At 51.1% G+C, this 22,880-nt stretch overlaps 2 protein-coding genes across 3 annotated transcripts in view; one reads left to right on the top strand and one right to left on the bottom strand.

Moving 5' to 3' along the window:
• Ncoa5 (nuclear receptor coactivator 5) overlaps positions 1 to 13,941 on the top strand; it is a 32,758-nt gene extending 18,817 nt beyond the window's left edge. The window contains exons 3-8 of the mRNA XM_032904815.1: positions 1,767 to 2,090; positions 3,782 to 3,918; positions 4,949 to 5,075; positions 10,086 to 10,285; positions 11,365 to 11,685; positions 12,147 to 13,941. Coding sequence (XP_032760706.1) covers positions 1,767 to 2,090; positions 3,782 to 3,918; positions 4,949 to 5,075; positions 10,086 to 10,285; positions 11,365 to 11,685; positions 12,147 to 12,736 — 1,699 coding nt within the window. The 3' untranslated portion in view covers positions 12,737 to 13,941. The remainder of the gene's footprint in view (positions 1 to 1,766; positions 2,091 to 3,781; positions 3,919 to 4,948; positions 5,076 to 10,085; positions 10,286 to 11,364; positions 11,686 to 12,146) is intronic.
• A 576-nt stretch (positions 13,942 to 14,517) lies between these two features.
• The window catches only part of Slc12a5 (solute carrier family 12 member 5), a 39,844-nt gene continuing 31,481 nt past the window's right edge, over positions 14,518 to 22,880 (bottom strand). For both annotated transcript variants that reach the window (XM_032904817.1, XM_032904816.1), the window contains exons 18-26: positions 21,912 to 22,107; positions 20,487 to 20,656; positions 20,060 to 20,191; positions 19,170 to 19,277; positions 17,967 to 18,089; positions 17,675 to 17,874; positions 17,357 to 17,371; positions 16,993 to 17,126; positions 14,518 to 16,846 (exon numbers count right to left, since the gene is read on the bottom strand). In XM_032904817.1, coding sequence (XP_032760708.1) covers positions 16,755 to 16,846; positions 16,993 to 17,126; positions 17,357 to 17,371; positions 17,675 to 17,874; positions 17,967 to 18,089; positions 19,170 to 19,277; positions 20,060 to 20,191; positions 20,487 to 20,656; positions 21,912 to 22,107 — 1,170 coding nt within the window. In that variant the 3' untranslated portion in view covers positions 14,518 to 16,754. The remainder of the gene's footprint in view (positions 16,847 to 16,992; positions 17,127 to 17,356; positions 17,372 to 17,674; positions 17,875 to 17,966; positions 18,090 to 19,169; positions 19,278 to 20,059; positions 20,192 to 20,486; positions 20,657 to 21,911; positions 22,108 to 22,880) is intronic.

Here is a 22,880-nt window from a genome sequence, read left to right on the forward strand (position 1 = left end):
AAGCGAGGGGAGGAGCCTGTTTTGGGGGGAAGATGAAAAGTTTAGGGCAGGTTTTATGGAGAAGGTAATCCTGAAAGTGGGTCAGACATAAGACGTTGTACAAAGATAAATGCCAGGGCTGGGCGAGAGTCACAGACGTGGAGGTTCTTAGAAGGGGAAAGCAGTTACTCGGAAGATTTGAGGAAGTAGCTCAGATGACGTGGGCTTTCCTGTGAGGGTTGAGTAAACTTCTTTTTCATTGCCTCTGATTGGTTAACAAAGAGCTGATTTAGCCTAGAGCTGAACAGGAGAGAATGAATAGAATGGGACTTATGATCCCAGTCAGGGGTCCCAAAATAGAGGAGAGAAGGAAGAAAAGAAGGACCAGGAGGATTTGCCGTGAGAACACATGAGATAGAGCAGAGCCAGAGCAAGGCTCAGACTGCAGGTAAAGACCGAGTGACGAGGGAGTCGCGCCCCCCCCCAGGGCAGCATAGTGCCCACAGCTTGTTAATAAATAGGCCTTTAATCAGAAGCTATAATGAGCTACAGTGGTTGTACAAACACCCTGTTGTTACTTGGGAGCAAAAGGGGTGAGGAAAAGTCCCTAGAATTTACAGGGCCCATTTGTTAGGCTGCCTGGGGCTCCTGGAGAGCCATGGGATGGTGGGTAACTGATAGAGATTTAGTTTGTATTGAAAGAATTGAAATGAAGATTGGTGTTTTTTGTTTTTGTTTTTGTTTTTTTTTGTTTTTGTTTTTTTTGTTTTTGGGAAATTCTTTTGATGTCAACACAGAAATGGGCTTAATTGGAATGATGCATTTGAAAGGACCACACAGGAAAGATCCAGGAGATTTAGTGGGGATGGGGAAGAAGAGTCGAAGCTAACTTAACGACTGGCAACTGGAGGAAGTGAAGACTGCAGATGGTGCCTAGGTTAGACTAGGATGGTTGTCATTTCAAGTCTGTCTGAAGTCAGTCTCCAGTGAGTGAAAGATACTGAGTTAGAGCTATGCGAGCACATTGCTGACTTCGAACACTTAACATAACACTCAAAGTCTTGTACAAAAAGCACCTGGCTAGATTCCACGTAACCCTTAGATTAGATTGGAAGAAACTGCTACCAGTAACAGAACTGCTTCAGAACTTTACAAACCAGATTTTGCTTGTTTTTTTCCCCCTTGATTTGAACATCCTGCTAGATATTTTAAGTGGTTTTCTATATTTTAAAAATTCTTTCTTTGATTCCTTTGTATGATATTGTGTCCGAGCAGGGTAATAGATGGGTGACTGGCCTTAAAATTCTAGTCCTGCTCTCATTGTTGAAGTGCAGTGTTGGAGAGGAAAGACTTCTCCCACATTCCTTTATGAGCCTTGGCCCTTACTGAGCCCCAATAGTTCTGACCCATAAAGCCTTTTTCATATACTGGTAATGGAATAAAATAGACTTTAGGGGAAAGTGCTTCCCCTTTGAAAACCTGTTGTAACTGAGGAGATAACTCGGCTTGTTTAAGAAGCTGAGTTATGCCTAAAGCCTGATAACTACTCATTCTCCAGCTTTTGTTCATACATACTTCCTTTGATGCTGCAGTCCTTTGAGATTCTAGAACCTTCTAGGCCTAACAAGATAGGTGATTTGTCCTAACGTTTGTGGTTAAGTTGCCACTGTGTGAGTGCTGTGTTTTAGAGAAAAATAGTTGGAGGGAGGTGGCATTCTCTTACACAGAGCTGAAGGATTGACCACCCAAATTTCTTTGTCTTAGTATGTTTTTACTAACTCCCACAGGGATCCCTATAGCTTTGGAGATAGTCGAGATACAAGGCGTGATCGCTCTCCAATTCGAGGAAGTCCAAGGAGAGAACCCAGGGATGGCAGAAATGGCCGGGATACCCGGGATAGAGACATTCGAGACCCTCGAGAGTTGCGGGACCGCAGAGACAGCAGGGACATTCGGGATCACAGAGACAGCAGAAGTGTACGTGAAGCCCGGGACCTGAGGGATTTTCGGGACTTTCGTGATCTAAGAGACTCTAGAGATTTTCGAGATCATCGAGACCCCGTGTATGACAGATACAGAGAAATAAGAGACTCCAGAGACCCTTTGTACAGGTATGTCCAGAGAGAGCCTGTCTGCTGTTTCTTTAGAGGCCTATCTTAGGTGTAATTGGATGCACTTACTGAGAACTCTACATATGTAACCCTTTATTTCTTGTGCCTATCATCAAGTAGTTCTCAGTAAGTTTGCTGAATGTGTGAATAACTGATGTATTGCACTTATTAAAAGCATCTGGAGCTGGGCATTGGCAATATACGCCTTCAATCCCAGCACTTGAGAGGCAGAGGTAGACACACCTCTGAGTTAAAAAACAACCAGGGTTACACAGAAAAACCCTGTCTCAAAAAACCAAAAGTATCTGAATCTGTGTTGGGAAAGATTCCATTGTACAAATGAAAGCAGGAGTGGAGTGTAAACTAGGTTGACCATTTTAGAACCCAGAGATGATGCAGGTCGTCAGGAAACGTGTGGAAGGTGCCCCATATCCTGAGTCATCAGGAGGGCGCAGGCGAGGGACGTGCCTGCTAGGATGCATCCACTGTCAGCAAGATAAGGAGACAGGTATAGCGGGGCAGCTACAGTGCCGTGTACGTAGATGGTCAGGGAGAAGAGGCAAGGAGACCAATTCAAACCACTGGAACATGGTTTAGGAGTGCCTCAAAAGTTCAAGAACAAAGGGCTAAGGAGATGGCTTGGCCAGTCGGGTATCTACTGCACAAACATGAGGACCAAATGCTAATCCCCAGTACCCACAAAGCCAAGCACGGTGTGTGCATCTGTAGCCTCAGCACTAAGGCTGTAGAGACAAGTGGATCCCTGAAGTGCTTGGCCAATCATCTTTGACAGATGCATGAGCTCCAGGTTCAAAGAGAGATGTGTCTCAAAGAATAACATTAGGCAATCAAGGAAGGCACAGAATACCAACCTTTGGTCTCTATACACTCAGTACAGATACCACACACACAGTGTTAAAGAGTTGAGGGGGATTCAAATAATCATGGATGAGTGTCATAGCAGTGCTAGCCATATAAACCACAAGGTAAAAACAAGCCAAATACCCATCAGCACACAATGGGAAGGTTATTCAGTCATAAGTTTACGAAATGCTGACAGATGTTAAGGCAGAGTTGAACATTGAAAACATTGTGCTATATAAAATAAGCCAGACACAAAACCAGCCACCATGTGATTCCACTTATTTGAAATCCTTGGAATAATCAATCCATAAAGTCAAGAAATACAGATTGTCAGGGGCTGGGGAAAGCGGGTAAATGATGTGGATTTCTGTTTGAGGCTCTCTAACAATTGGAAATGGGTAGTAGTGATGTGGCCACATGGCATTGGGATTACAGTGCAGGGGAGGGTGCACTTAGATGGTTTAACATCATGGTGATCCACACCTGTGATTGCAGCACAGGGAAATGAGGCAGGAGCCAGGAGTTCAAAGACAGCCTTAGCTATAGAGCGAGTTCATGGCCACATGAGACCCTGCCTCAAGAAATACTATCATGACAAATTATTGATACAGATTTTACAGTCATTTTTCATCTCCAGTCCTCGTCATTTTGTGAGGTGAGTTAACTCAGTCGCAGCCCCAGAGGTGATAAACACATGCTGCATGTAAACCTGTGTGCCGGTTTCTCTGACTGCCCTGGAGGGGCTTGAGTTTTGAAGCATCCTCTTCATCTGATTTTTGCAGGATAGGACAGAGTTGTAACTTGAGAAATTGTCCTTAAATTTTCAGGAGAGAAGGCTCTTATGACCGGTATCTGAGGGTGGATGACTATTGCCGGAGAAAGGATGACTCTTACTTTGACCGGTACAGAGACAGCTTTGATGGACGAGGCCCTCCTGGCCCAGAGAGTCAGTCTCGTGCAAAAGGTGAAGTTGTAGCAGTGTGTTCCCATTACTGGGGGGAGTCACCAAAGATTTGTGGACACCAGCACCTCTATACAGAGGGCTCAGTGACCCAGCCAGGCCGTCCACAGATGTTAATGTTGATTTTTAAATGCAAATTAGCGTTATTTAGTTTAATTATCCTGTAGGAAATAGGAAGTTGTAATAGTGAGGAATGAGCAGAAGGTTGCAGGTGAAGGTGCTGAGACTTCCTTGCATCTACCCTTGTTTTGCAGGTAACTGACCACACATGGGGGGGGGTGCTTTCTGTGTCCTTCTCATGCTTACCTGACAGCTTCTCTGTTAGGTAAAGGCAAGGCAAGTTTCTCGACTCTGCAGAGATTTTCAGACTGTTTCATGCCGGCTGATTAGAGCTGGAAGGAGCCTCATCCTCTTGCCCATTTGACTAGGACTGGGCATTATGAAACTGGCTCTTTGTTTGTTTGTTTATTTGTTTCAAAAAATCCAGACATTTACATTAGACACACTACAGAACTGAATGAGCAGCAGAGTCCAGTGTCCACTGAGGTGCACTGAGAGACAGAAAGCGGCTGACTTACTCTTACTCTTGGGAAAGTCTGCTGTAACCCAGACCTGGCTCTGCCTCCCTGGCATGCACCATCTTGTCTGACTTTTTTTTTTTTTTTTTTTTTTTTTTTTTTTTTTTTAAAAACAAGAGTAGCCCTTGCTGATCTAAGGTCACCATGTATGCTAGGCAGACCTTGAACTCAGCAGTCCTCTGGCCTCAGTCTTCCAAGTGCTGGAAATACAGGCATGAGTCCCCGGCCTGGCTGATCCACCTTTTTAAACCATAAATAGCTAGCTTCCTTCTTGGTCGGTTTAGTAGTAGGGTTATCTAAAGCATCACAGTGGCTGTGACCTGTCACCCAAGGTTTTAGCTTGGTGAATTTAAGATAGTAGAGAATGGTAGAAATGTTTAAGATTGACTCAGAATGTCTCGCTGCATTACGGAAGGACAACCCTCACTTAAGCCTCCCCTGCTGGTGTCTTGCAGAGCGTTTGAAACGTGAGGAACGACGTAGAGAGGAGCTTTATCGTCGGTATTTTGAGGAGATCCAGCGGCGCTTTGATGCTGAGAGGCCTGTGGATTGCTCTGTTATCGTGGTCAACAAACAGACGAAGTAAGAAGCCTGTGCTTGTTTCTTCTTGGTATGGAAAAGGGGTCAGTGCTTAGCAGCTCCACTCCCTGACCTTGCTGGCTTACTCTCTTATTACCTGAGCTTGAATTAAGAGTTTTCACTCAATGACAGAAAACCCAACATAAAGGGGTTGAAAACAAACTAAAAAATTTGCTTAAATGGGAAGTTCAAACATGGCCTCCTCTAAAGTCTAACTGTGAGCAAGCCATGTTCCCCGTCAGTTTCTCCTTCATGCGCTCCTGCTTATGCCCTGTTTCTGACCATGTTTTCTACTTGAAGAGTCAGAGTGGCAAGGACTTTAGACATGTATCTTCTTAGCTTAGCAAACCTACTAAAGACGAGGCTTCTCTTCCTGATATATTCATATTTGTGTGTTCTCTCTCTCTCTCTCTCTCTCTCTCTCTCTCTCTCTCTCTCTCTCTCTGTGTGTGTGTGTGTGTGTGTGTGTGTGTGCGCGCGCGCGCGTGCACATAAGTGTATGGTGTTACAAAAGCCAAATGACAGCATAGGCTCTCTTTCTTGCCTTGTTCTGTTGAGAAAGGACTTCTCAGCCTGGCAGGGGTGACACACGCCTTTAATCCTAGTAAACAGGAGGCAGAGACAGGCAGATCTCTGTGAGTTCAAGGACAGCCTGATCTACAAAGTGAGCTCCAAGACAGCAAAGACAGCCAGGGCTATACAGAGAAACTCTCAAAAACTCAAAAAAGAAAAAAGAAAGGGCCTCTTTTTAAACCTAGAACTACTGTTACTCTGCTAAGTTATCAACTGTAAAACACCACAGTTCTCCTCCTGTCTCTGTCTCTGGAATTAACAGATGCGCTCCATCCTACCCAGCTTTTATGTGGTGCTACCGTCCACACTTGCGTCTTTCTACTCACTCAGCAAGTAGGCCGTCTCTCGCCATCCCTTCCAGGGCTCTACTGGACATCTTAGATTCTTCCTGAGACTAAGCTAGCTTATCATAACTCCCAACCCTGAGGTGTCACTTTGGACTGGGGCCCAGAATACTGTGATTTACTAGGGCTGGGTTTAGAGGTGAAATTAGCCTTGCAGAACCATGGGAACTGAGAATAAGAATGGAAGTGTACTCTAGTCAAGAAAACCCCACCCACTTCCACAGCAACCACCTTGAATCCTGTAGGACCTGTTAAGTGACCACATTAACCAAGTCAGGGTCCTAACAGCTCTCTGTTAAGTGTTCACAGTTGGCTAGACTGGGTTCTGGTTCTCATGGAGTTAGGAAATCCGTATGTTTTCTAGCCATCTACTGTTACAGACGCTCATTTCAAAAGTGCAGTGACTAGGAAATCTGTTAAGATAGCAGCTAGCAGACAAGAGTTCAAAGGCTTTGGGCTGCCTTACCTCTTCAAGATGCTAAATAAGTAGTCATCATTTTCTAAGCACCTACCCCATACGGCCCACTGGGTGCTCTACATAAACAGTTTGTAACCTCCTCTGTAGTTAGGGTAAGAGTCTGCATGTGTGCGTGAGAGATAATGGCTAGGTACTGAGACTGCAGTAGTAATAAGCAGATCTCAGACTGGTGAGAAAGGTGACAAAAATACATAGACAGTGAGTTCTGTGAGGGGAAGGACCAGAGGTTTAACTTAAATTGGAGGCAGAATTAAATGACAGGATCTAAGTCATGTTCCTGTGCTACTGGCTCTGAGAAAACAGCTGAGTTTGCTAAGAGTTAAAAGACTTACTCGTAGCTTCACTTCTGACTCAGGCAGGTCTTACAAAGGACAATATTTCATTGGGGCTGGCTTACAGGTTCAGAGGTTCAGTCCATTATAATCATGGTGGGAGCATGGCAGCATCCAGGCAGACATGGTGCTGGAGGAGCTGAGAGTTCTACATCTTGATCTGAAGGCTGCTAGGAGCAAGTTCACTTCCACGGTGACACACTTCCACCAACAAGGCCACACCTCCAAATAGTGCCACTTCCCATGGGCCAAGCATTCAGAGCACAACCGCTTAACAAGCAAATGCTGGAACTGGAATCCTAACTCACATATTTACCATCAAAGCACATTGTGTTCCCATACAGCCTCCTCAAGGGTTGAAGAGTACCGCAGGTCCTAGAGAGCGGCAGGTATTGGACTAGAGAATCAAAAGAAAGGTGTCAACCAGTTGTGGTGAGACCTATAGTCTCAGCACTTCAGAGGGGAGGAGAATTACTTCAGGTGGGAGGGGGAGCCTGGGCTACATGGTGAGATCATGTCTTGAGACACATACACCCATTCCAGAATGCCAGGGCTGCTACAGTGCAGAGCCTGTGTAGTATGTGTGGGCGGTATGACTAAGGAAGCCCTACCGATGGAGAAGAGAGAGGGTGAGACTTTGACCTTCTAGGTAGAAAGTGCCCAGTTAATGTCATTGATCATTAATACTGTTTATTCAAACAAATTCATCAGATGCTCTGGGCAAAATCAGTTATGGAAGGTTAACCTGATAAACTAGACCCTAGGAAGGAGCTGCACTCATTTCCTTCATCAGACTCCTTGGCTTTATTCAGGTCTAGGACCAGAGTGGTCATGCAGGCTAGTGTAGGCCCTTAGGATTGCCTAGTTTGGTGTTGGTTTTTATTCAGTCATCAAACATGATACTGATGAACAATATGGCCACTAAGTCTAGTTGGCATATAGGACTGACAGGGAACCTATGGGTCACAGGACAAAGGTTCTACTGCATCAGAAAGACTGAACCTGGGTGCTTAGAGGAAAAGACAAATAAGGTTGTGAGTAGATTGAAGTAGATTTAGTTTTTGGCTCATCCCATTACTCTGTTCATGAAGAAAGGAGTATGAGCATTGGTGGTGATGAGGCTGAAGGGTAAGGAAGAGAAAGAAGAAGGAAGACGGTCTACTAGGACCCATAATGCACAGCGCTGGTTCCATTGAAGAGGCAGAAGAAAAAGACGATGGAGAAGTACACTGGTAAATGAAGTCTGTCCATCCAGTCAGAGGCAGTCAGATCTCTGAGTTTGAGGCCAGCCTGGTCTACAGAGCAAGTTCCAGAACAGCCAGGGCTACACAGAGAACCCTTGTCTCAGAAAACCAAAAAACAGAGAAGAGTTTGATAAAATCAAAGCTTCTTTGGGGCAGATCCTAGTGATGCAGGGTATCCTCTCCTTAGGATTCACCAGCAATTGGGGATAACAATGGGCTACACAACCACACGTCAGCCAGCCCCTCAGTAGCACAGGAGCACCATTGTGGATTCCAAGGAGCTCCTTCTTTTAAGTATTTCCTATGAAATGTTGCATCAAAGCAAAATTTGGAAAGCTATCAGAAAGAATTTGGTCAAAACATGCTTAGAACGTTTTGTTCATTAAACTGGCAGAAGAACCGGAGGGAGCTCAACAGTTACGGACACTCACTGCCTGCCCTGCTGGGGGAGCTGTGTTCAATTCTCAGCGCTGCATGGGGGCTGACAACCTTCTCTACCTACAGCCCTAGAGGATCCGGTGCCCTCGTCTGGCCTCCTGGGGCACGAGGAGGTACAGGGTACACAGGGGTGTGTGTGTGTGCGCGCAGGCATATAAATAGAAACCTTTAAATGTAATAAACAGACTGGTAGAGGATAAAGAGAACTACAAAAAGTTTTATGAGCAGTTTTGAAAACCTCTAAGTCAGAGTGGGTGAAGACCATCCGAGTCAGATGCCTTCATGCTTTTTATGACACCACAAAGTTGTTTCTTGTAAAGATGAGAGTGAAGAAAACTAGAAACACGTGTGTTCCTACAGGAAGCCCTCTGTGCACCATCGCCATCAAGCAGTGGCTCAGGAGTGATCTGTATGACAGTTCTTTGATGAGCACTGTGACCCATAGCCGAAGGATTTTGAGGGGAAGATGTATCAGACTGCTTGGGACTTTGAGAAAATAAGATAAACAGGAAGAGAAAACCAGGTTTAAAAACTTAGCAAAATTATGAAAAACATCTTAGGAGAGAGGTCAAAGGTCTTTTGATGACATCTTCATGCTGTGGTCACTTACGGGCAGACAGCAAATGTGAAAAGAATCTTAAAGGTCTAACACCTGAGAGACAGTTCAGCCTTGGGGACTAGAAGATAGCACAAGACCCCATGTACATCTTCCTGATCACTCCGTTATTGAGACCTTAAGACAGGAAGTAGGCAGAGGCCGACAGGAGAGGCAAATCTGGAGGACCTGGCTACTTAGCGTCTGGAACTGCACTCCTATCCTGTGACTTCAGTTGGGAAGCTCCCTGGATGCTGTCTAGAAGGCCCTAGAGGATGTTCAGACTCCCTGTTGTTGAGTGTGATCCAACTGCTGACAGTACCAGCACCGGGGCAAGTGTCCTTTGGAGTGACCTCATGGATTACACATGGAAGCAGCAGGCAGGCTTCACCAGAAGACACTGATACACATGTTCAATGCCCCCTCATTCCTTCTCATAATATAATATCTTTTCTGAGAGTGGGAGTTGGGCAGTGTTAAACTTCTGGGTGGCGTGCGAGCGAGGATGAAGCTGCAGTTCCTTCCTTTTAAGTGAGACAGATGACTCTAGCATCCATGCAAAGCAATGGTACTTTTTCTAGTGTCTAGTTACCTCATGCTGTAACGATTTAATCCTTCTCTGGTAACAGCTTGTTAAGCTAAACTTAGTGGGAAGTACCCTCCGCAGGGCTTGCTTTCCAAAGTAGTAGGGAACAAAATGCTACCTTCCCAAGGTCTAAACAGGCTGGTTGGGAGCAATAGTGTCCAGTCAGAGTCAGCTTTAACAGGTAATGAGATGGGGAGGAGGCAGTTTTGAGTACCATCCTACCGGCAACTTCCCGTGTGCTCGAAGCACAGTTAAAATTATTTTAGAAAAAAAAAATTAAAAAAAATTATTTTAGAAACCTGAAGATAGTACTGGGTGGGCTTAAGTCTGAGTTCTGAGGAGACATAGCTGGCTGAGGTCCAGAAGTTTACAGATTGAGCCGTGGCTAGGGAGTGCTCACCCAGATCCTGTTTGTTCTCGTAGAGATTATGCTGAGTCTGTGGGGAGGAAGGTGCGAGACCTGGGCATGGTTGTGGACCTGATCTTCCTCAACACAGAGGTGTCCCTCTCACAAGCACTGGAGGACGTCAGCAGGGGAGGGTCTCCCTTTGCCATTGTCATCACCCAGCAGCACCAGATTCACCGTTCCTGCACAGTCAACATCATGTTTGGAACTCCACAAGGTACAGAGACCTAAGTAGTCCAAATTCCCAGAGGTAGTCACCAGCACAGATTCTGTGCCCTGCCTATGAGAAGTGGGTTTTGAGGAATGACTGACATGTTCCAGTTCCAATGTGGCAGCCCCTTCCTTTGCTGTGGAAAAGACTTTCATCTTTTCTGTGGTGTTCTCTGATACTGTTCTAGACCTGTTGGCAAACCGTCAACAGCCAGCTATGGTGGAAAGGCAGACTGATTAGTAGTGAGTACAATTTCCATGTATGAGTACTTCCACCGTGCCCCATCTCAAGCCACCAGTGGGACATCACTGAAGGGACTCTTAGAAAGGCTTGCACACACCTGGCTCCCAGTGAAGTCTGGCCTAGGCATCTGCTGCCTAAAATGCAGCTCCCAGGGATGAGACTCTCACAGACAGGCTGCTGGCTGCCAGTGTGCTAGGAAAGCAAGTGGAGGGGCTATACAGGCAGGAGAGGCTCTTTCCGCTAGAGGAAGTCAGCCAGCCATCTGTACCCTGTCTGTGATTCTTAAGCCTAACTTCCCCTTTTCCCCCTGCCTGTGATCTCTTGTCCTGGCTTTCACACCCATAGTCACAGGGTGTGATAAATTGCTTGTCTCTGAGGAGCTGTCTTTAGCTTGTGTGTAGATGTTTATGTAAGGTTCCAAGAAGTGTCCTCAGATAAGACTGTTGCCCCATTGAGGAGAGATGGTTGATCTTAATCCATGACTTTTGAACTGATGAATTAAAACCATAGTGACTCTGCCCTGAGCACAGCAGAGAGCCAGGCTTCACACAAGACTCTTGGGCCTCCTGCTGCTGTGTGCTGCTCCCCACGTGGCCTATTTGGCTCTGTGGGAGGCTTTTGTATTCCTTGGGTTTTTACCACAGGTCTGTGATCCACTGAGGAAACAGCTCTGTAGGAAGGTGTGTCCCACACTGAAGAGTGCTGCTCTGTCCCTCAGCCCACCTCACTCTAGGTTCAAGACTTCTTGGCACTGCAGTGCTTCTCTGCTTTGAGACTGAGTGCAGCAGTGAGCACTTGGATCTGTCATGGGAGAAAGTGACTGGTGTCGTTCCCTTCTGTAGAGCATCGCAACATGCCCCAGGCAGATGCCATGGTGCTGGTGGCCAGGAACTATGAGCGATACAAGAACGACTGTCGAGAAAAGGAACGCGAGGAGATCGCCCGACAGGCAGCCAAGATGGCTAATGACGCCATCCTCCAGGAAAGAGACCGTGGAGGCCCGGAGGAGGGGGGTCGCGGGGGGCACCCTCCAGCTATCCAGAGCCTCATCAACCTCCTGGCAGATAACAGATACCTCACTGCAGAGGAGACTGACAAGATCATCAACTACCTGCGAGAGCGGAAGGAGCGGCTCCTGAGGAGCAGCGCCGACTCTCTGCCTGGTGAGCTACGTGGCAGGGCCGAGGTGAAGTTCTCACTCTGCATTTCTCTCATCCCATGCTCTGTTGGGAGGGTGGCATGCCCAGGGTTCTCCAGGGTGGGCAAGGGACGAGCCGTCCTTTGGCTGTCCCACAATCCATGCACGCTGACGATGCTGGCAACTATGATCTTGACTCACTGCCAAGCTCTGCTCCCTGGAGTTGAGCTGTTGGGGCTTAATCTAGTATTGCTGGCCTCCTGGGAAGGAGCCGTGATGGATGCCCCTTGTCTGTTTATTTAGGTTCTGTTTTGTTTTTTAAGCAATTTTATTGGGCATTGATTGGGCTGCTTTCTTTGGAATTTGATGTTATTGTCTGTATTGTGTGATTGTTGTGATGTATGATTGCTATTCTTCCTGTGGCTGCTAGGCCTCCTGCCCTTAGGGGGCACTCTCAACCAGATGCCTCCCTCTTCTGTCTTCCAGGCCCGATTTCCCGCCAGCCACTCGGGGCGGCCTCGGGTTCCTCGCTGAAGACACAACCAAGTTCCCAACCGCTTCAGAGCGGCCAAGTGCTCCCTTCTGCTACACCCACTCCAGCCGCACCCCCCACCTCCCAGCAAGAGCTTCAGGCCAAAATCCTCAGCCTATTCAATAGTGGCGCGGTGGCGGCCAACAGCAGCTCTGCATCCCCCTCAGTGGCTACCGGAAGTTCCCAGAACCAGAATTTTTCCACAGCAGCAAACAGTCAGCCTCAGCAAAGACCACAGGCCTCAGGAAATCAGCCTCCAAACATTGTGGGACAGGCAGGGTCTGCTCGGAACATGGGCCCTAGGCCTGGGGCTCCTTCCCAAGGGCTCTTTGGTCAGCCTTCCAGTCGCCTGGCACCTGCCAGCAACATGGCTAGCCAGAGGCCTGTATCTTCCACAGGTATTAACTTTGACAATCCAAGTGTACAGAAGGCTCTGGACACCCTGATTCAGAGTGGCCCTGCCCTTTCCCACCTGGTTAGCCAAACTGCAGCACAGGTGGGGCGGCCGCAGGCCCCCATGGGATCTTACCAGAGGCATTACTGAGGCTACGCTGGTCCAATGTCCCTAGTCCCCCCTTCTCTGGCCCCTCCCACTTCATCGTAAGTAGAGTTGTTTGGAAGTGTTCATCACACTTTCCAGGTCAGCATCAAATATCCTAAGTTTCTCTCACCACTCCTTCCTGCGGCTGTTGCTTATCACTTAACAGAATCAGAACTTAGACTGCATCCGGGGCTGGATCTTTTGTTTGGGTAGAAGATAAGAAGGCTCGGCTTCTGTCTGGGATTGCGCTGGCACCTACCTGGCAAATTTGGAGGAAAGAAGGAAGAAGCCAAGCCCAACTGCCCCAGTTGGGAGCACCATTTCTGGAGTCAGTGGTCACCACCTTAGATCCACCTCCACATCAGCCAGACCTGGGCTCCTGCCTGGCTCACAGTAAAGCCAGGTGGCCTTGGCAGGCAGTGTCATCATTGTCCCATCAGAGAATGAGACTCCAAGGACTCAAGAGTGATTTCTCTGGACTGTCAAAGTGCCACAAGGCAGCCAGAGAAGAGAGGACTCCTGTGCCTGCGGCAGAGTGGTCCCTTGAAGTTGGTTTGGTTTCATAGTTTTCCATTTTCTTGGAAGGCCTCTAGACAACTGAACAGCTCTCTCAGCACTTTGACATGAACTGTGACTCTGGGCCCCACTGCTCTCCACAGCGTTAGCCATGCCGTTCTCTCCAGCCGCACCTCATGCAGGCAGCACTGGGGCAGCTTCAGGCGCTGAAGCCGGACACCTGTGCTGTCAGTGATTCATTCTGAGCCCCAGGCTTTCATTTTCATCTAGACTCGTGTACTGTTTCTGATGAGCAGGAGACAGGGACCATTTGATGTTAGAGTGGCAGTTGGATATGTCCTCATACAGAAGAGCATTCGTAACTTTTGAGACAGGGTGATACTTCGGGAAGGGTTCTGGCCGCTGCCCTGAATGGAGCCAAAGGAAGAGGCACTTTCTCCTTTGGGGAAGACTGCGCATTAGAACCCTGGGGATCGAGTCTGGGGGAGAACAAGGCCTGACCAGGCAGCAAGAGCGCTAACTCCAGTGCAGTCCCTGCCAGGGGCCGAGCACACCAGTCCAGAAGCCCAGCCCCGGGCGGCAGTTTACGTTCTGATCTGTTTGTGTTCCACGGTGGGTTTCCTCCCTCTTTGAAACTCTTGTGTTGTTGATAAAATGAAATAATTACTTTTTAATTAAAATGAAAAACCAGACCTGTGCAAATCTTTCTTGGGTGCGTCTGCAGCACCTCTGCTGAGCACCTTCCCCAAGAGTCCACACCCAGCCTAGACTTCATGTGCTGCCCGCCTAGTGAGAGGCGCTGACAGCAATGCCCACAGCAAACTGTGCTGCTCTGTGCCTGCTGCTGTGTCCAAGATGTGTTACAGGGACGGAAGCCATTGTGAGGAGCCTCTATGGGCGATGGTTTTCATTCCTCTCTTGCCTTCATGCCTGTTGCCATCCATTGTGCATACTCTATAGTCAGAACCTGAGGCCTTGAAGGGCCTTTAGTATACTTGGTATGAATGCCCCGAGCCTCCGCCAGAGAAGAGACTCGCTGCCTCCCAGAGGGTGCCGTGTGGCTTGACACCTAGGAAGCACTCCTGGTCAGGCACAGGGCCCCAAAGCTGGTGTGCTCACTTCTGTGCCTTCCCACCTAATACCTAACTAGCCAAGTTCCGTCCCAACCTGGGCTCCATGAAACCCTGTCTCAAAAGACCAAAGCTTCATGTGCTGACAGTGAATTTGACTTCCTCCTGAAGTCTCTAAACCGTGCCCCTCAGGCTGTCAAGGGTGTAATAAAATTATTTTTATTGCATTGTGTGCAGACAGGTATCTAAAAAATGAACACAGTAAAAGCCTTAAAGCAGTAAATGGGAGCATTCAACAGTAAAGGAAAGAACTGATCCTCTCCTTTGCATATTGGCACAGAGAACACACGATCAATACCGAGGCAGGATGCGAAATACCGAAACACTAAAATTAAAGGCAGGCCTAATAATAATAGTAATAACGATAAATACTCTTGATTTGGCTTGCAACCTCTCCTATTTACAAGGGTTTTGGACTGCATTGCATTGCCCTGCACATAGGTCGGCTGAAACAAAAGCAACACTCTTCTCACTACCAGGCTATTGAAATATTGCACTCAGAGTAAAGTCACCTGGATGGACATGGAACATCTAGCTACAGTGATTATAAAGGTGACTTGAACGACACAAGGTTCATAACAAATATTGCACATGGAGCACAGAAAACGGGGGGGTTTTGTTGTGGGCTGTTTGTTTTCATCAACAGAAACTTTGCTCTTGCCAACCGAGGCTGGGCCCAGGTAGTGCAACTTTGGTTCCCTAATCGGTGTTGATACTGCCTCCTCCCCGTTTGCCCAGCCCCTCTCTTGCCCCAAAAGGCAAAACCACAGCAAGGGAGGGCAGTCTTGAAGGAATGACAGGTCCTGGGTCCAACACTTCCGACTTGATGGCTACTACCTGGAAGAATATCCAGTCCCCATCAAATCTCAGAGGGGTCCTGAGCCAAGCAACAGGGCAGTGGCCCTCGAGCCCTGCCACTGGCCACACTTGAGCCTGTCTAGATGGCACCAGCTGCAGCTCTCTCTGCCTTGGGCTCAAGGAGAAAGGTGGTGAGGTCAGCTAGTGGCCCTGGCCCTGGAGTGAGCAATGATGTCTAACTAGGTGCGCAGACCAGGGCCCTGGGGCTGGAGGCACTGTACCCAGTCCCAGAGGGCGCTTAAAGGAGCATGCAGTGCCTGTCCTCTTAGTAACGTGCCCTGGGGGAAGGGAACCAGCCAAACGCTCTCTAGGGCAGAGGGCACCTCCCCACAGGTGGGCGTGGTGGAGCGGAAGCGCCAAGGATGAGTTAAGAAAGCCAAAGTCCTTGTTTCCTACGAGAGCGGGAGAGGGGGGGAAGGGGAGCAGGGGGCAGAGAAGCGCCAGGAACAACTGAACCCATATGACTCCATTCCCTACTCCAGGTCCTGGTATCTGGAGACAGTAACCAAGGACTTGCTGCTAGGCAGCAAAGCTCCGCCCCAGAACCACCAGGGGGGCTGGGTCCCCAGGCAGGACTTGCAGAGTGGGGACCGAGAGGCTGCGCGAGGCCTCCTGTGAGTCGGCCCCTAGACTGGCATTGGCCCCTCACCTGTCCCAGGAAGGAAAGTGGGGAGGGTGTGCCCTCCAGCTCCACAAATTCAGTCTTTGGCGAGGAGCCACGGGACAGGGGGAGCAGGCGGCAAGCCAACAGAGGAGAGACGCCTGCTCCTCCACGAAGGCACCGGGCAGGGCTTCCTCGGTGGGCGCGGGCCTCGGTTTCTCCCCCTGGAGGGGTGTCCCCTCCCCCTCCTGGCCGCTGGGAAGCTCGCATCCACCGAAGCCGGCCGTCGCCTCACCTGTGTTCGCCAAGAACTGGAGGGAAGAGAGGGAAGCCCGGGCCGTGGACAGGAAAGGGAAAGGAGAGCGCCGGCCTTAAAGCACTTGGCTCTCAGCTCGGGAGCGCAGGGAACCCTGGCTTCCCGGGTCTCCGCCTTCCTGGGCGCCCGCAGCGGGGAGAGCGCGGCCGTGGCGAGGAGTCCGTTGCGTTTCTAGTTTACAGAAATATGGGGACATTAAAAATACACTCGATGTCTCCTGTACACTATGTATAGCGCGGCCGAGCGGCGCCCGGGCTCAGCGACCAGGGTCCCGGGGGAGCGCGGCGGGGCGTGGGGAGGGACGGGCTCGGGGCTGCCCGGCCCGGGACCACGGTTCCGCTCCTCTCCACGCCGCCTCGCCACCTTTATTGCAACGTCTACTCCGGCAGGGCGAGGCCGGGCTCAGAAAAGGGGCCCACGGGCCGCCCTCCGGGTCAGCCCCGACGGGCAAGGCCTCCGGGCCGCAGGCAGCGGGAGGGAAGAGGGCCAGGGCACGGGCAACGGGGTCTTATGTAAACGGTGACAGCGGCGGGGAGGCGCGGCGAGGGCTCCGGGGCCGCGGGCCGGGCTCGCACGGGCCGGAGTGGCAGGTCCTGGCCTTCAGGAGTAGATGGTGATGACCTCTCGGCCACCACCGCGGACCAGCATCACCCGGTCCAGTTGCTCAGTGAGGACCTCCAGGAATTCCATGTCTGAGAGCTGGTCAAGGAGACAACCTGCGCCTTCCCTCAGCCCGCCTCCCTGTCCTGGAGTTTCCATCCCAGGCTAGAGGACCCACGTAGGACCCACGTACGGCGCCGCTCCCATCCCTCTTCCCCTTAACTTAAATCCAGGATACAGTTTTCATCTCCATTGCGGTTGCGGGGAGGCCCGGGCATGTTGAGCAACACCAGCTTGGCATCCCGGGATTTATTCACGATGACCTCGTTCAGCCGCACAGCTGTGTGCATGCGCCGCACGTTGGACTGGTTCCTGCAGAAGAGAGAGGAGAGGAAGTGAGGACATTAGCCCAGGCCAGGAAAAGTTAGGTCTGGTTGCCCTCCCAAGTCGGGCTGCTCGGGCCTGGTGCTTGCCAGCTTGGGACCGCCCCCAACCCCAGAACTCTCCAAGCTGGACAATGACCAGGGAACACCCCTTGAGGGTTCCGTGGAGTGGGGACCTTAGAAACCTAGGAGAAAAGATGGAAATGGTGGCGCACTTACAAGTTTTCCCACTCCCTTCAGGAAACACAGAGAGAAGCAAAGAGAGAAAGAAAAAGAGGGGTCAGGAAAAGAGGCACCCGCTGAGCCAGCCACCATCTGCCCAGGACAAGCGGTGCCCCCACCACCACCTGCAACTCAGGAGCGGGTCCTGACCCTTAACGATCAAGCCCAGCCCTGTCAGTCTCGAACTGGGGAAACCAAGGCAAGTTCTGCCCTTGGTCGTCAAACTGCCAGATCAGGACCCTCCTGCCCATGTATCCTGCCATATTAAACACCTTTAGGCCCACCCTACCCCCAGACGCAGCCCCAGGCCCGTACGGCTTCATGCTGAAGAAGTCCTTGATCCCCTCGGAGGAGACGGGACTGGGGCCTTTGTTCTTCTGAGCCGCTGACTTATCCTTGGTCCAGGTGAGATGCACCTTCTCTGGGTCTGTCTCCCCCTCCCCCTCAGGCTCCTCCCCTGGAGACGGCGAGCTGCTAGGGCAGCTGGGAGCACTCTGGTCATGGATCAGCTGCACCTGAGGTAGGGATGATGGTTCAGCAGGTGACACGTTTGGTGGCCAAAGAGTCTGCTGCCTCTAGTGAGAGCCGAACCACTCCAGTCACTCACCTCCTCCTCCGGCTTCTCCTCGTTGTCACAGGCTGTCTCTTCGGGAACATTGAGGCGGAGCCGAGTGTTGGCTGGATTCTTCCTCCGAATGGAGCCCCGAGATTCGTCTGTGATGCTCTGGATCTAGGGAGTGACACAGGTTGGTGCCAGCTCTGCTGGGGGTCACCACCCACGCCCTGCCAAGAGCCGTTACTGCAGCTGGTGCTTATCCGGGTGACACGCATTCCCGAGTGGCTCACATTGTGAAAATAGTGGAGTGCCTCGCGACCAGACACCTACTGCACCGCTGACTTGGCCTCTGGTCTCCAGAGCCCAGGCCTCCCTGCCATCGGTAACCAGCGGTCTAACACCTGGCACGGCAAGCTTGAGCCTGGCACCATGGTCCCATGCCACTCTGGCTAGTCCCGGCACACGGCATTTCTTATCACTTCTGCTATCGCCCTGGGTGACACCCCTGTCCTTCAAGGGTCTGTCACTCATTTCCCTGAACACCTACCAGCCACATTCTGAGAAGCATGAGGAGCAGCTTCTCCCCACCTGAGAGACTCTAAGCCCCAGGTTCTTTACCTTTGCCTGCGGGACCCTCCACTCACTCCCTGACAGCTACTTCCGGGAGCTCTTCTGTCCACAGCCCTGGGTATCATCCCTCACTCCCTCCAGGGACTCCACTCCCTGGGGTGGATCTTTTTATCCATACTCCAGGGGGCCAGTGATTGAAACTGAAGAGACCTTACCCCATGGGGTGCTCGGCACTACCTCGCCTGAGAGCCCTTCGATCATCCCCTAGGAGGCTCGCCCCTGACTCCTCCCCAGCATCCAAGTCTTTAAATACCCATCTGTTACCCACTCGGTGAATCTCCCACACTGGTGGCGCACACCCCCTGAGAACTTGTCATCCATACATATTTAGCATCCACTATTCTCCCTCAGGCCTAGAAGTCTCCTACAGAGACAAAAGTCTGTCTCGATGCCAAAGTCTCTGTGAGGGGGATGGAAAGCGGCAACAGCCACATGTAGCCTCACAGCAGGAGAGCTGTGAGATAGGGAGGTGACGGGTGGGGGGAGTGGGGCGGGGGGGGGCACCTAATGTGAATACAGCATTCCTGATGGCCAGAGATGGCAGCCCACAACTTCCCACACTTGTGCAGGCCCTCGGTCCTAAGAGCCCCACCAGGGCAGCCTTACCTCCCAGGGCGCCCTTACCTCCCGTTCCCGCTCGTTCTTGGTGAGGTGCATCTGTTTGAGGATCTGAGAACGCTGTTCCATTACCAATGTCTTCTCGTAGGTGTATGCTGAGATGTCACTCTCGTGCTACAGGGCGAGGAGAAGGCAGCGGCTAGGAGCTAAGGAAGGCCAAGGTGGGGAGGCAGGAGCCCTCCCTCCCACCTGCCTGCAGCTCCCTATTCCCATGTCCTTGCACCAAGCTTCTAGGAGGCAGGGGATCAAACCATGGCCTAGGAGAGCAGGCAGCTCGTTCCCTGTGCACCCAACACGGAACCCAGGGGGTAAACTGTGTGTGATGAATGCATTGATTAATTAACAAATTACCCGAGTGAATGGAGAAGGAGAAGAAGAGGATGAGAGATGAATGAACACATACCCCGATGAATGGGGCGTTAAGGGAACAGACTGACACATGTGTAGGTTAATGAACTCAGCATGAGGCATGGATACACTGAAGAGGTGGAGAGACAGGAGTGGGACAGTGTGCCCTCAGGGAACAGACCATGCGGTAGCCTGCCTGGGTTTGAATCCTGCCTCTTCCACTCACTGTGTTGTATGGCCAGTCCCCAAACTTTTCTGTGTCTCAGTGTTCTAGTTGGGAATGAAAACATGAGTGTGTGGCCCCAACTCGCCAAGTGCACACAGCAGTCTATCATAGAGTGAGCATTCTTCAACATGGCGGCTACTCTTGTGGGAGAGGGCTAGCTGAACCCTTGGGTGAGTAAGTAAGAGGCTAAGACTCGGTCACAGAGGAAGGCGGCCTACATCATCCACTTATGGCTATCCGAGTGGTCCTGTTGGGACCCCAGCCAAAAGGAAAGAGCCCCCAGCTGGGACTTTAAGAACGTCCGGGGCTCCTAGGGACCTACCATCTCCACGACTTCCACCTCTGCAGTAATCCGTAAGTGGTACAGAAACGTGGTCAGGTCTTTCTTCATCTGAATGCTGTTGTCATCCATCTGTGCCACGGTGAAGATCCGCATTTTGCATTTCCTCCAGACCTGCAAGGATCAGAGGCAACCCAGAAAAATGTGGCCAGAGGCTAAGAGACAACCTGTGACAAAATGCCCCTCCCCCCTTCACCTGTCACCAGGCGTGGGGGCTGCCCTGGACCAGAGCCCAGAGCGTCACTACCTTTGTACCTGCGTGGACACATACCCTCCTGCACCACGGACAGCCGTGCACACTCATACCCTCCTGCACCACAGCCAGCCGTGCACACCCATACCCTCCTGCACCACAAACAGGCTTGCACACCCATACCCTCCTGCACCACGGACAGCCGTGCACACCCACCTTGTGGTGACGCAGGAGGAAGGGCAACAGCATGAGCATGCCCCCGTCGTGCACGATCCACCACACGTCAATGCTGCCCTCAGAGAAACGCTCAGGGTTCCCGGGGAACATGGAAACATTCTTGGTGACCAGCAGGGCGAGGTGGCCAGCTGTAGTTTCCCGGACGAGTTCTTGGAAAGATCAAAATAGACCCGAGGGCAACAGTGACCAGTTTTCCCAATACTCAGGAAAAGCCACAAGGTTTCCTGGCACCCAGCACCCAGCACCCAGCACCTACCACACTCCATCTGACCTTGACCTTGAACTCCAGTTATCAGGGACCAGCACTGCCTGGGCCTTATCATCTACTGCTATTTAACTGTTGAAAAAGTACTTCAGTCTCTCTCTCCTGGGCCGTTTTCCCATCTGTTAAGTGACAACAGTGTCCCCTGTTCTTTTTTCTTTCTGTGTGTGTGTGTCTCTCTCTCTCTGTGTATGTCTGTGTGTGTGTGTGTGTGTGTGTATGTCTGTCTGTGTGTGTGTGTCTGTGTGTGTGTGTGTCTGTGTCTGTGTGTGTATGGGGGTATTTATGTGGACACACATGTAGATGTATATGGAGGGCAGATGTCAATCTCAGGCACCCTTCCTATTCTCGAATTACCCACCTTGTTGGGTGTGTTTGTTTGTTTGTTTGGGATAGGACCCTAACTGACCTGACTGATTGAGAGCTCACAGAGCAGGCTATGATGGCTGGTGGCTGAATCCCAGGGAGTCTCCTATCTCTGACCCCCAATACTGAGGACCTCTGGATTCCAGGGTGAAACTTGTGTCTTCATGCTTTCCTGGGGAGCACTTTACCGACTGAGCCCCTCCCCAGCCAATGCCTCTTTTGCTTAGGAAGAACCCACCATGTGAGGCCTCACTGAATCCTTGAAGAGAGTCAGAACTGTTCGCAGTTAACAGGGGAGCCTCTGGCTATTTCAAACATGACTTCCTAGCTGTGTGACCCAGGCAGATTCCTCTGTCTCTATGTCTCCGTCTCACACCAACATGCAGGTGACAGTACCTAGCGCTCACGGACATGAGAGCATTAGAGAAAGCCTCAACTTACTTGGTACACAAAGCGCACTCCCTGAGTGTTGGTTGGACACATCTAGGACAGACCAGAGCCAAGACACGGACCCTGACCTCAGTGACTGGGAAGCTGCAGCCCTTGCTCTGCCCCTGTCCTGCCTGATGGTGTGGTATCACCTGCATGTGCGCGCGTGCGCACACACACACACACACACGCACGCACGCACGCACGCGCACGCTGTGCTCAGGAAATCCTAAGAAGCAAAACATCCCAGAGCCAGCCCTTCAGCCCTGAGCCCAGCCCCAAGCCTAGCCCTGAGCTCGTCGCCACCGCCACAGCCACCACCACCACCACCACCGCCTTGTCAGTACCGATGAAGTTCCTCCATGTCTGATGATCCTCCTTCTGTCGCCAGTTGCGAGGCCAGCCCACTAGCACGGTGTTGTGTTGCAGGCCCCCGAGGCCCCCGGACTGGATCAGGTGGGACACTCCGTCGCGCAGGTTGGAGGAGATCACTACCTGGCAGAAGCCCTTCACCTTCTCAGCCTCCATCAGGCGCCGGATAGACTGTGGGGAGGGGATGTGTCGATGAGGTCCAGCCTCAGACACCCTGAGGTGGATCTGGGGCTCACAGACCCCCTCCCACCTTCTCATCCCTCCCTCCCTCTCTCTCTCTGTCTGTCCCTCCCTGCATCTATCCCATCTTTCTGAACCTCAGCTCTGATCTTATCCAACTCTGGGACCCAACCAGGCATCCCACCCCTTCCTGCTCCTCACAGATGAGCCCCTCAGCCTCCCGCTCAGCCTCCCCCTCGGACTCCCCCTCGGACTCCTCCCTCGACTCCCCCTCGGACTCCTCCCTCGACTCCCCCTCGACTCCCCCCTCGACTCCCCCTCGGACTCCCCCCTCAGACTCCCCCCTCAGCCTTTCCACTCGGCCTCCTCGCTAGCAGCTGTGCCCTAACTCGCACACTCTCCACCACCATCTCGCAAGCCCTTGACCCTATCATCCATTAAAACCTGGCTCCCTTCACTCAGAGGCCACCCTCCCCAGACAGCACCCTCCTTCTAGACCACAGTCAAGCCAGGGTGTTCTGCACGGCCACATGTAATTGTTTAACAAAAATAACGATAATCATTTTCAGCCCACATTTATCCTTTGATGAGGGAAGGGTTCTAGTTACTCCCACTTTATCCATGAGGAAATCGAGGCTCGGAGGAAGAAAGTCTCACTTAAGGACAAGCTGCTAGTGTGAGAATTGGACAAGCCGGGAGGCCGATTTCAACTGCTCTGCCCTCAACCGCTGCCCTGGTGTCAAGCATGCAGAGGCTAATTTCCA

This window comes from Rattus rattus, chromosome 5 (genome assembly GCF_011064425.1).
Source record: "Rattus rattus isolate New Zealand chromosome 5, Rrattus_CSIRO_v1, whole genome shotgun sequence".
Lineage (NCBI taxonomy): Eukaryota > Metazoa > Chordata > Mammalia > Rodentia > Muridae > Rattus > Rattus rattus.